The sequence below is a fragment of the Geotrypetes seraphini genome, chromosome 10 (genome assembly GCF_902459505.1).
Source record: "Geotrypetes seraphini chromosome 10, aGeoSer1.1, whole genome shotgun sequence".
In the NCBI taxonomy this organism is placed as follows: domain Eukaryota; kingdom Metazoa; phylum Chordata; class Amphibia; order Gymnophiona; family Dermophiidae; genus Geotrypetes; species Geotrypetes seraphini.
Window position 1 is genome coordinate 2,015,043 of NC_047093.1, and position 12,990 is coordinate 2,028,032.

Consider the following 12,990-nt stretch of genomic DNA (forward strand, 5'->3'; position numbering starts at 1 on the left):
CGTGTTTGTATTATTGGTGTTTTTGCTCTAACCCTGTCCCACTTTGTTTGAGCTATCCCTTAAGTACTTTGGCTCTGTAAACTGCTTAAATCAAAATAATTTGAAAATAAGTTCACGATACAGAGCAGTTCCTCCACTAGTTGGTTAATTTCCTCTCGCTATGCACCCTTCATCATACCCTAGTGCAGTGGTTCTTAACCTGGGTTCGACTGAACCCCAGGGGTTCGGTGAGTCAGTGTCGCGGGTTCGGCGGAGGTCAAAACACACCTCCGACTCATATAGCGCTTCGGTCACGTTCAATCATCTATCAGCTATTCAGTGATTTTGATCAAGACTGATTGTGTACTCGGTTTCTTGATCTATCAATCTGTAACTAACGCCTTATATACATCAATCAATTCCTGATCAAAATTTGTGATTTAACTGATAGATGATTGAACGTGACCGAAGCGCTTATGATTCATGATGATACGCCCCGCTTGTCCATAATTGGCTGCAGGTGATCACGCAACATCGCTTGGCCTATCTGTGCTACAGGGGATTTGATGCGCACAGTAGTCGAATTGTAATTGTTGTGATGGTACGTCGTGTGATACCTATCTTAATATTTTAATCCCTTACTAACTATGTCGAGCAAAATACGAAAGTGGTCGGACGAATATGTACAATATGGATTCACATGTATAACAGAACGTGATGGGAGTCAGCGTCCTAATTGCATGATTTGCAATGCCAAGTTGAGTAATTCTAGTCTAGCTCCGGCAAAACTAAGGGAACACTTCCTTAAGCTGCATGGAGATGGAAAATACAAGAACACAACGCTCGCTGAATTCAAGGTGAAGAGAGCAAGATTCGATGAAAAGGCTACTCTGCCTGTTCTCGGCTTTATACCCATCAACAAACCGATCCTCACAGCATCGTCCGAAGTTGCTTACCTGATCGCAAAGCAAGGCAAACCACACACCATTGGTGAAACACTCATAAAACCAGCTGTGTTGAAGATGGCGAATATCATGCTGGGAAAAGCGGCTGAAGTTCAGTTATCTGAAATTCCTCTTTCAAATGACATCATCAGCAACAGAATAGAGGACATGAGCAAAGACATCTTGGCTCAAGTAGTTGCAGATCTGATTTCAAGACCGGCAAAATTCAGCCTTCAACTCGACGAGACCACAGACGTTTCCAATCTAAGCCAGCTTGCAGTATTCGTGCGCTATGGGAAAGACGATGTGATAAAGGAAGATTTTTTATTTTGTAAGCCTCTTACAACAACAACTAAGGCAACTGATGTGAAGAAACTTGTGGATGACTTCTTCAAAGACAACAATCTTTCGTGGGATATGGTTTCTGCAGTTTGTTCGGACGGAGCTCCAGCCATGCTCGGAAGAAAGTCCGGTTTTGGTGCGCTAGTGAATGCCGATGCACCACACATCATTGTTACGCATTGCATTCTGCACAGGCATGCGTTGGCAACAAAAACATTGCCTCCAAAACTGGCAGAAGTTTTAAAAATTGTTGTGGAATGTGTGAACTATATGCGAAATAATGCTCTGAAGCACCGCATCTTCAAGGAGCTGTGTAAAGAAATGGGATCTGAATTCGAGGTACTTCTGTACCATTCTAACGTTCGGTGGTTATCTCGGGGACAGGTGCTGAATCGTGTTTTTGCCATGCGTGTGCAATTAGCTCTGGTTTTGCAAGAGCAGCAACATTGTCATGCAGATTGCTTCAAAAATTCTGAGTTCATTCTCTTTTTAGCGTACATGGCTGATATCTTTGCAGCTCTCAATCATCTCAATAAGCAGATGCAGGGTGGTGGAGTCAACATCATCGAAGCAGAAGAAAACCTGAAAGCTTTTCTAAAAAAGCTACCATTATGGAAACAACGAACAGAAAACGATAACTTCGCAAACTTTCCCCTGCTAGACAACTGTATAAGTAAGATCGAAGATGTATCTGGAATCGGAGACATTTCTGTACCCGCGGAACTGAAGCAAACTATTGCCACGCATTTAGATGAGCTTGCAAAGTCTCGACAGATACTTCCCTACAAGAGAGTCATATCCAGCATGGGTGAGACAGCCGTTCACGTTTAGTGTTGAGACAACAGATGTCAATGATGAATACCTCGATGAAATCATTGAAATTCAGCAGAGCCAGGTTCAACAGCAACTCTTCAGAACAACAACGCTCTCAACGTTTTGGTGTCAACAATTGGTAGCGCTAAGAAAGCTAAGAAAGCTCTGGAAATTTTCATACCGTTTATTACAACATATCTTTGCGAGCAATCCTTTTTGAGGATGCTGGACATAAAAACGAAGAAAAGGAACAGACATGAGAGTGGCACTTGCCAAGGTAAAGCCGCGCATTTCTGAACTGGTCTCTGAGAGGCAACAGCAGAAGTCACACTGATTTGCAGTAAATTTCATTATTATGTTATTATTATTCGAAATATAGGAGAACTTTTTTGTTTTCAAAATTGATATTTTTTCCCTCACTGTATACCTATGTTTTGAATTTGTAAAAAAATCATATTTTATTTTTCCAATAAAGAAGGGTTCGGTGAACATGCATATGAAACTGGTGGGGTTCAATACCTCCAACAAGGTTAAGAACCACTGCCCTAGTGGAATTCTGTGCTACTGCGCAATGCAGAATTTGCACAGAATTCCCCAAGGATGCATAATTACTTGAGGTCTCCCTCTTCAAATCACTACCAACAACAACTTCAGGCAGCCTGCAGGCTTCCCTCTTCCGTGGTCCTGCACTCAATGATGTCACTTCCTCTTTCTTTAGTGGCACCACAGTAGAGGAAAGTCTGCAGAGCTGGCAGCAGGCTGCCATTGAATAGAATCAGCATCACTTGAGGTAGTGGACAATGGGGAGAAAGTGAGATGCCTACTGGGGAGGTAGGGGTGATAGAAGGTGAAAGATGCTGGCTAGGAGAGAGGTACTGGTTCAGAGAGAAATATCTTGAGATGCTGGCTGGGGATGTTAGGGAGAAGAGATACTGGCTTTGGGATAGGAGAGGGATGAGGGAGAGATACAGACTTAAGGGGAGAGAGGCTGGCTCAGGGGTGGAAGATCCTGCACAGGGAGAGGCACAGAAACAAAGAGAAAACCAAGTGTAAAGACAGGGACACTGAAACAATGGAGGGCATTTGGATTTATATCCCATCTTCTCAACAAGTTTATATACATAATAAAACACATAATAAATTAGTATATAGTAATGTAGAGCAAGACACTATATCCTTGGTTATGACATGATAGGACAATACATAGAGGAGAATGATAGTAATTGCAAGCATAGCAATACTTGATAGGAAATGACAGGATAAGACCACATGGTGATGGCATAGAGAAGAATGCTTGATGGGGAGAAACAGGGGCATAGAAGGACTGCTAGACACAAGGGCAATTCTAACAGAGGGCTGATGGATGCAAGTGAGAAACTCAGGACAGAAACAGGGGGGACAAAATCTAAAACGGACAAGCGATCTTGAGAAGACGGTTAAGAAAAAAAGAAAATGGGACTTTGGGACCTAAATGAATAGAAAAATAAACTGTTCAGACAACAAAAGTTAGAAAAAAGTTTTATTCTGAAATTATTGAACTGTCAGCTTTCAGAAATGTTCTTCAACAACATAAAGACAAAGTGAAGTACTATGAAAACCAACTAACCAAACTTCAGTAGATGGACTTTTACAAAGGAGTGCTGTTAGAAGAAAGTCACTAAGCGAGGAAAAACCTGAAGGCTCTTTTTCTTTAATATAATTTAATTCAAATATTGAAAGGTAATGAAATTGTGGATAATAATTAGCAAAAAACTTGCCGAATTTGGATTTTCCTTTGCACAGAATTCCGCTAGGAGAACTATACACAACTCAAACTTCACCAACAGTGTTTAAATGCGAGAGGATACCCCACCACCTCTGGCCAGCAGACCTGATTTTGCAGTATCAATACCAATTCTTCCACCATAATTTCTGACTTGAAGTAGTGTCACCTGTTTCTCTACACACAAAATTAGTCATAAAAATGATACAGAAGCATGTAACAATTATGAGATTAATGATTTTATTAAAGTAAAGTGGTCTGTCTTTAACACAACTTTGGAGTTGCCCAATTTGTGTTTTCCCTTGACAAAGGCTAAGCTTACACCACTGCAGAAGACACCATTTGGGGAGACCAGGTTCAAGAATTACAAATTGTTCCTTCAATGCCGAGGTCTTGGACCAAGTGCTCTGTAAACAAATACACTGGCAAAAAGTTAGAAAGAGTTCACAAGACCACATGCTTCGGCAGAAGAAAGACTCAGCAGCAAGTGAGCTAAAGGAATTCAAAGGATACTTACATCCAGCACCAAAGTACAGCTATGCTAACCTTCAAATGGCCACAGGATGTAGGGGAGATGCTCTAGCCCGGGCAGAAACAGTCCCTCTGGCAGCGTCATAGGGGCCACAGACACTCCATGTACCGCCTGAGGAGGTAAGGAGGCCAGCCAAAAAAGGACAAAGGAGACCCAAGACATGACAAGTGATCCAGGGTAGAGGGGGAATGGAGGCTGACCGAGACACCCCAGGACAAAACAACCGATGTACTGGGCAAGGGGAGGTAAGGCTGACCAGAAGAGACCAAGAGAGTGACCCAAGATAAGGCAACCGATGTAAGGGGTTGGGTGAGGGAAGGCAGGCCGAAAGAAACCAAGAGAGGCCCAGGATGAGGGAACTGATGAAGGGGGGAGGGGATGTTGGACAGATGAGACCCAGGATGAGTCAAATGATGTAGGGGGGGAGGGGAGGCTGACAAGAAGAGATGAACAGAGACCCAGAACTAGGCAGGAGGAGAGGGGAGATTGGATGGAAGAGACAAAGAGAGACCCAGGATGAGGCATCGTTGCAGTGGGTAAGGAGGTGCTGGCTGGAAGACACCAAGACAGACCCAGGATGAGGGAACTGATGAAGGGGGGGGGAAGGATGTTAGACAGTTGAGTCAAATGATGTAGGGAGGGAGGGGAGGCTGGCCGGAAGAGACCAAGAGAGACCAGAATGAGTCAAATGATCTAGGATGGGGAGGGGAGGCTGACAAGAAGAGATGAAGAAAGACCCAGAACTAGGCAGGAGGGGAAGCTGGCCGGAAGAGACCAAGAGAGACCCAGGATGAGGCAACTGATCCACAGGGGAGGGAAGGGGACGCTGGCTGGCTGGAAGAGACCAAGAGAGACCCAGAATGAGCCAGCTGATGCAGAGTGGGGAGAGAGTGGGTTGGATGTTGGACAGAAGAGACCCAGGATGAGGCAAATGATCCAGGAGGGAGGGAAGAGATGAAGAGAGACCCAGAATTAGGAAGAAGGGGAGGGGAGGCTGGCCAGAACAGACCAAAAGAGACCCAGGATGAGGCAAATGATCTAGGAGGGGGGAGGGAAGGCTGACAAGAAGAGAGACCCAGAACTAGGCAGGAGAGGAGGGGAGGCTTGCCGGAAGAGACCAAAAGAGACCCAGGATGAGGCAACTAATGCAGAGGGGGGATGGGAGGCTGAAAAGAAGAGATGAAGAGAGACCCAGTACTAGGCAGGAGAAATGGGGAGGCTGGCCAGAACAGCCAAAAGAGACCCAGGATGAGGCAAATGATCTAGGAGGGGGGAGGGGAGGCTGACAAGAAGAGAGACCCAGAACTAGGCAGAAGAGGGGAGGCTGGCCGGAAGAGACCAAAAGAGACCCAGGATGAGGCAACTGATCCACAGGGGAGGGAAGGGGAGGCTGGCTGGCTAGAAGAAACCAAGAGAGACCCAGGATGAGGCAAATGATCTAGGAGGGGGGATGGGAGGCTGAAAAGAAGAGATGAAGAAAGACCCAGTACTAGGCAGGAGAAATGGGGAGGCTGGCCAGAACAGCCAAAAGAGACCCAGGATGAGGCAAATGATCTAGGAGGGGGGAGGGGAGGCTGACAAGAAGAGAGACCCAGAACTAGGCAGGAGAGGGGAGGCTGGCCGGAAGAGACCAAAAGAGACCCAGGATGAGGCAACTGATCCACAGGGGAGGGAAGGGGAGGCTGGCTGGCTAGAAGAAACCAAGAGAGACCCAGGATGAGGCAAATGATCTAGGAGGGGGGATGGGAGGCTGAAAAGAAGAGATGAAGAGAGACCCAGTACTAGGCAGGAGAAATGGGGAGGCTGGCCAGAACAGCCAAAAGAGACCCAGGATGAGGCAAATGATCTAGGAGGGGGGAGGGGAGGCTGACAAGAAGAGAGACCCAGAACTAGGCAGAAGAGGGGAGGCTGGCCGGAAGAGACCAAAAGAGACCCAGGATGAGGCAACTGATCCACAGGGGAGGGAAGGGGAGGCTGGCTGGCTAGAAGAAACCAAGAGAGACCCAGGATGAGGCAAATGATCTAGGAGGGGGGATGGGAGGCTGAAAAGAAGAGATGAAGAGAGACCCAGTACTAGGCAGGAGAAATGGGGAGGCTGGCCAGAACAGCCAAAAGAGACCCAGGATGAGGCAAATTATCTAGGAGGGGGGAGGGGAGGCTGACAAGAAGAGAGACCCAGAACTAGGCAGAAGAGGGGAGGCTGGCCGGAAGAGACCAAAAGAGACCCAGGATGAGGCAACTGATCCACAGGGGAGGGAAGGGGAGGCTGGCTGGCTAGAAGAGACCAAGAGACATCCAGGATGAGGCAAATGATCTAGGAGGGGGGATGGGAGGCTGAAAAGAAGAGATGAAGAAAGACCCAGTACTAGGCAGGAGAAATGGGGAGGCTGGCCAGAACAGCCAAAAGAGACCCAGGATGAGGCAAATGATCTAGGAGGGGGGATGGGAGGCTGAAAAGAAGAGATGAAGAGAGACCCAGTACTAGGCAGGAGAAATGGGGAGGCTGGCCAGAACAGCCAAAAGAGACCCAGGATGAGGCAAATGATCTAGGAGGGGGGAGGGGAGGCTGACAAGAAGAGAGACCCAGAACTAGGCAGAAGAGGGGAGGCTGGCCGGAAGAGACCAAAAGAGACCCAGGATGAGGCAACTGATCCACAGGGGAGGGAAGGGGAGGCTGGCTGGCTAGAAGAAACCAAGAGAGACCCAGGATGAGGCAAATGATCTAGGAGGGGGGATGGGAGGCTGAAAAGAAGAGATGAAGAAAGACCCAGTACTAGGCAGGAGAAATGGGGAGGCTGGCCAGAACAGCCAAAAGAGACCCAGGATGAGGCAAATGATCTAGGAGGGGGGAGGGGAGGCTGACAAGAAGAGATGAAGAGAGACCCAGAACTAGGCAGGAGAGGACGCTGGTCGGAAGAGACCAAGAGAAGGGCGGGGAGGGGAGTCAGAGCAGGTGCAGGGAAGAGGAAGGGGGGCAGGCGGCCTTCTCGGCTCAGCCCTCACCTCAGGCCGAAGTCGTCGCAGCGCAGCTCCTGCCTCCGACACACATCCTCCAGCACCTGCGGGAAGAGAGAGAGACAGTGAGCGGCGAGCGACCCCCGGCTCCACCCCTCCGCCCCTCACCCACCTGCAGCAGCGGCGTCCGCGCGCTAACCGTCACCGTCTGCCTCCGCCCGTTGGGCGCCAACACAGTCACCACAGAGGCCGCCATAGCGCCGACGTCACTCTCTCAACCAGCTTTATTGCGCCGCGACGGACACGAGGCCGCGGCAAAACCAGGCCCGGACCCCAGCAAAGTGGGCCGGGTCGTAGTGGCTCGAGCTTCGAGAAAGCTGTGGAGAAAATGGTCACTAGCACAGGAGCAGGCCCAGAAATGTCGAGGCGAAAGGACGAGCTCGTGATTTCTAGGATTCACTTTCAATGTACTGAAAGACCTGAAGAAAGAAACAGGCGTTCTTCAGCTTATGCAGAATAGAGCAACCTGCCGTGACATTTAGTCATTTCCTGACCAGACTACCTAAAAGCTCTGATTTGCTCCATCACATACATGGGTCCTCTTCTACCTTTCTAAGCCTTGCACTTTCCTTATTACATGTCCAGGAGGGTCAGCTTACACAGGATGTGGTTACAGCACATAACTTGTAGCTCAGGCAGAATGAGTCTTCAGGTTAAGGAAAAACTCAAGGTCATGTCAAGGTCCTTCAGTACCTGCCTAATTTTCAAGATCCTACATGGCATTATCCCAGGACAAGCAGGCAGGTATTCTCACAAGTGGGTGACGTGATCCAGCGGATGCCTCACAAGCAGACTTGCTTGAAGAAACTCTAAGTTTCGAGTCGGCCGCACCGCACATGCATGAGTCCCTTCCCGCCCGACATCGGGCGCGTCTCCTCAGTTCTTACTTTTCCGCGGAGCCAAGAAGTCCGTCTTCGACTCTCTGCATGAAGTGTTTTTCACTTGTGCCTTCTTTGTCCGCAGTTTTGGGTTTATTTTTCTCAGAATCTCCAGTTTTCTTCTTTATTTTCTCTTTTTTTAAAAAAAATTTATTCCGTTCATTCGATTGGGCAGGCCACGTGGCCGCAGCCCCGCAGCTTCGATCTTGCGGCAAAGCTTTTTCGGCCTATGTCCCGGCCTGCAACCGGTTTTAAGAAGTGTTCCAAGTGCCAGTGTGCGATTTCCCTCACGGACCCTCATCGATGCTGTCTTCAGTGTCTTGGGCCTCAACATCTCCCAAAATCGTGCCAGCCTTGCTCAACACTTAAGCCTCGTGCTTTCAAGTGTCGTTGCATCTTGTGGGAGCAGCTCTTCGGTATGGAGTCTTCAATGGAGCTGTCGTCCTTGAGGGGTGCTTCGCCTTCGACATCATCCGATGCACTCCAGGCTTCCACACCTTCTGCTTTGAGCCTCATCAAACCCGCCTCGTTTGTACCGGCTATGTCTTCGACGCCTGCTGCAGTGCCTTCCTCTGTCTCTTCAGGTCAGGTAGCACAGCAACCCATTCCCCCGGTAGTGCTTAAAGTGCCCAAGGCTTCTAAGTCCAAGCATTCTCACACTGCCTCGAGGGAGCACAAAGCCCGTGCAGGTGATCCTGTTGGAGACGTGGATCCATCCTTGCCGGCTTTGTTCCAGACCTTATTGGAGAAGCAATTCATTCAGCTCTTTACTACCATGGGGCCGAAGCTTCTCTCACAAATCCAGCCTGGGCATGCGGAGGTCTCCTGCGAGGTCGAGCCGCCTCCTGTGCCTCAGTCATATGCACACTCTCTACAGGGAGCAGAGTGTCTGCGAGTGTCTGGTCTGGCAGCTCAGCATGCATCGCAAGGAGCAGAGTCTTTGCCCATGCCTCCGTTGGAGCCCGTGCACTCGATGCAAGGAGCAGAGTCTTTGCGAGTGCCTCGAGGATCTTCCACTCAACAGCCTCTGCTTCGTTCCACAGCCTCCAGCCTATCCATTCTCTGGGGGCTACGTCGGGGACGCACTCTCCTCAATTGAGGAGTGTGTGGCGCAGTGGTTGGATCTACAGCCTCAGCATCCTGGGGTTGTGGGTTCAAACCCCGCGCTGCTCCTTGTGACCCTGGGCAAGTCACTTAATCCTCCATAGCCCCAGGTACGTTAGATAGATTGTGAGCCCACCGGGACAGAGAGGGAAAATGCTTGAGTACCTGATTGTAAAAACCGCTTAGATAACCTTGATAGGCGGTATATAAAATCCTAATAAACTTGTAAACTTGTAAACTTGTAATTGTCGAGGCCTGCTTCCAGGCATAGCTCGCATCATAGATCGAGGCTTTCTTCGAAGCATTCATCCAGGCATACCTCGCCTCATCAGAAGCAGCCTTTTCTTCAATATTCTCCACCGCCTGCTTCGAACCTCCCGCTTCTGGATCTCGAAGACCCGGTGGGTTCTCTTTCTGGATGAATCCAGATCACCTTCTTCATTGGAGCATGCGGCCTCGACATCCTCGAGTCCTTCTCGAGGCCAGGCTTTGGCAGACAAGCTGTCTTTTTCATCTTTTCCATGCCAAATGGCAGCTGATTTGGATATTCAACTTGACACTGGCTCTATGTTTTCCAAGGAGTATCTCGAGACCATGCATCTCTCTCAACCTCCTGCTGAATTCCTCAAGCTTCCTCTTCACAAGCTTCTGGATCAAACCTTTGTCCACAGTCTGAAACTCCCTATTCCACTCCAGCTGTTCCAGGCAAATTGGATTCCAGATACAGGACTGTACATCATAAGCAGTGGTCTCAAACTCAAACCCTTTGTTGGGCCACATTTTGGATTTGTAGGTACTTGGAGGGCCGCAGAAAAAAATAGTTAATGTCTTATTAAAGAAATGACAATTTTGCATGAGGTAAAACTCTTTCCTTTAACAGTTAACATAACATAGTAACATTGTAGATGACGGCAGATAAAGACCCGAATGGTCCATCCAGTCTGCCCAACCTGATAAAAGGAAAGATATATAAACTATAAAGTTTTACCTTATGCAAAATTGTCATTTCTTTAATAAGACATTAACTATTTTTTCTGCGGCCCTCCAAGTACTCTATTTTTTTCTGCAGCCCTCACATTTAAAGTTTAATATCTTTTCTTTCTCAAAACTGACACATTTCAATCTCTATATTGAAAATAAAATCATTTTCCCTACCTTTGTTGTCTGGTGACTTTATTTTTCTGTGCTTTCAACTATGTTTCCAGGGCCTTCTTGTCCTTTGACTGTTTTTCTCTCCATCTTCACTTTCTGCCTTGCATCCATCTTTGGCATTAACTTAATGTTCAATTTTTCTGCTTTCTTTTCAAAATCTACGTTTCCATGTCTTACCTTCCCTTCCTATCTCTCTCTTCTTCCGTCCTATTTCCATGGTCTGGCATCTCTTTGCTTCCTTTCTCTCCCTCCCTCCTTCCTTTCCCCTGGTCTGGCATCTGTCTCCTTCCATTCCCCCATACCCTGGAATCTCTCCCTCCCCCTCCATGGTCTGATATCTCCTTTCCTTCCCTCCCTCCCATGAACTTGGCTTCTCTTGTTCCTCTCCTCTCCTTTCTTCTTCGTTCCCTCTCTTTTCCCAATTGGGTGCAACAGCAACAGAAGCTGCATTTCCCTTCCCCCTTTCCTGTGCAGCAGAAGCATTTCTCTTCCCCTTTCCCTCCCCCTCCCTTTCCCTGCGTAGCAGCAGCATTTCCCTTCCCCCTTTCCTGTGCAGGAGAGGCATTTCTCTTCCCCTTTCCCTCCCTATCCCTTTCCCTGTACAGCAGCAGCAGCAGCATTTCCCTAAGGTCCTCCTTTCCTTTGCAGCAGAAGCATTTCTCTTTCCCCTCCCCTTCCTTGTGGAACAGCAGCGTGTCTGACCGGCTCAGTTGATCTTTCCGTTCAAAGCCGCGGGTGGCGGCTCCTCGCGAGATCCGTGCCTGCGTCTGAAGCCTCTCTGATGTTGTGACATCAGAGAGGCTTCCGATGCAGGAGTGGATAGCGTGAGGAGCCGCCAACCCGCGGCTTTGAACGGAACGATGGACTGAGCCGGCCAGACACGCTGCTGCTCCAAAAGGAAGGGTAGGGGGAAGAGAAATGCTGTCTTGATCGCATCCAGACCGCGGGCCGCAAAATAGACCTGGAGAGCCGTGTGTTTGAGACCACTGATCATAAGGGATTTGACCATGCTCAATTGTCTCACCAATCCCTTTTGGTTGAATCTTCTTTGAAGCGTTCTCACCCTTCTCAGGTGTATGCCACTGTTCCTCCGGGAAGGGAGGGTAAAACGATGGACAGGTTTGGTCGTCGCATCTACCAAAACTCTATGATGACCTCCAGAGTCCTCAACTACAATTTTCATTTTATAACTTACTTTGAGTTCTTTCTCTCCATTCTTCAAAAGTTCATGCCTTATCTGGATTCTTGAGCACAATTTGAATATCAGGAAGTCCTTGCATCCTTGTCCCAACTCCGGCTGCAGCTTCTTCAGTCCTCCTATGATGCTTTTGAGCTTTCTGCTCGAGCTACTGCTTGCTCGGTGGCCATGCGGCGTCTGGTGTGGCTCCGTACCATCGATATGGATCCTAATCTGCAGGTCTGGCTGGCTAATGTTCCTTGCACTGGCAATGACCTCTTTGATGAGTCCATTGAGGCGGCCAACAAGAAGCTTTCGGACCACGAGAAGTCTTTTACTTCCTTTCTCCATCCAAAGCCGGCCCCTCGACCTGCACGCCCGCCTCTGATTTACCAACGGCGTTTTCCACCTAAACAGGCTCCTGACATTTGTCAGCCTGTCAAGAGGCAACATCCTCAGAAGCAACAGAAGCCTCAATCACCTGCTGTTCCTAAGGCTCCTCAGCCTTTTTGACTGTCTGGAAAAGAGCATAACCTCAGTTGTTCTGCCATTTCCCGTTTTTCCCCCTATCAGAGGTCGTCTCCATCATTTTTACCACCGATGGACAACTGTTACCACCGATCTCTGGGTCCTTTCGAACGTCAGGGAGGGATACTCTCTTCAGTTCCATCAAGTTCCTCCGGAACATCCGCCAAGAGAGTATCCTTCCAATTCTACCCACACCGCCCTTCTTCTTCAGGAAGCTCAAGCTTTGCTTCAGCTCAGTGCCATCGAGCCAGTTCCTTTGGCTCAGCAGAAAAAGGGGTTTTACTCCCGGTACTTCCTTGTTCCGAAGAAGACGGGCGATCTGCGTCCCATTTTGGATCTCAGGGTGCTCAACAAATTTCTGGTCAGAGAAAAATTTTGCATGCTGACCCTAGCATCTCTGTATCCCCTCCTCGAGCAGAATGACTGGTTATGCTCTCTGGATCTCAAGGAGGCCTACACTCACATTCCCATCCATCCGGCCTCCCGTCAATACCTCAGATTTCGGGTGGGAGATCTACATTTTCAATACAGAGTGCTCCCTTTCGGCCTGGCCTAGTCACCCAGAGTCTTCACCAAGTGTCTGGTAGTGGTGGCCGCAGCGCTTAGGAACCATGGTCTTCAGGTGTTCCCCTACCTGGACGACTGGCTCATCAAGGATTCCACGTCTCAAGGAGTCGTTCTAGCGACCCAGCGGACTATCTGGTTCCTGCAGAGTCTGGGATTCAACTTGAGTCGTCTTCTACAGCCGCACAAATGGACTCTCC

The 12,990-nt window shown here is 48.7% G+C and overlaps 1 protein-coding gene across 4 annotated transcripts in view; it reads right to left on the reverse strand.

The window, feature by feature from the left end:
- ASPSCR1 (ASPSCR1 tether for SLC2A4, UBX domain containing) overlaps positions 1 to 7,637 on the reverse strand; it is a 170,234-nt gene extending 162,597 nt beyond the window's left edge. For 2 of the 4 annotated variants that reach the window (XR_004540796.1, XR_004540797.1), the window contains exons 1-2: positions 7,500 to 7,637; positions 7,376 to 7,431 (exon numbers count right to left, since the gene is read on the reverse strand). Coding sequence is in view for 2 of the 4 variants with exons in the window: in XM_033960227.1 (XP_033816118.1) it covers positions 7,376 to 7,431; positions 7,500 to 7,583 (140 nt within the window). In the remaining 2 variants the exon portion in view is untranslated. The remainder of the gene's footprint in view (positions 1 to 7,375; positions 7,432 to 7,499) is intronic. The other 2 variants (XM_033960227.1, XM_033960226.1) reach the window with 1 other exon arrangement.
- Between the last annotated feature and the right edge of the window lie 5,353 nt (positions 7,638 to 12,990).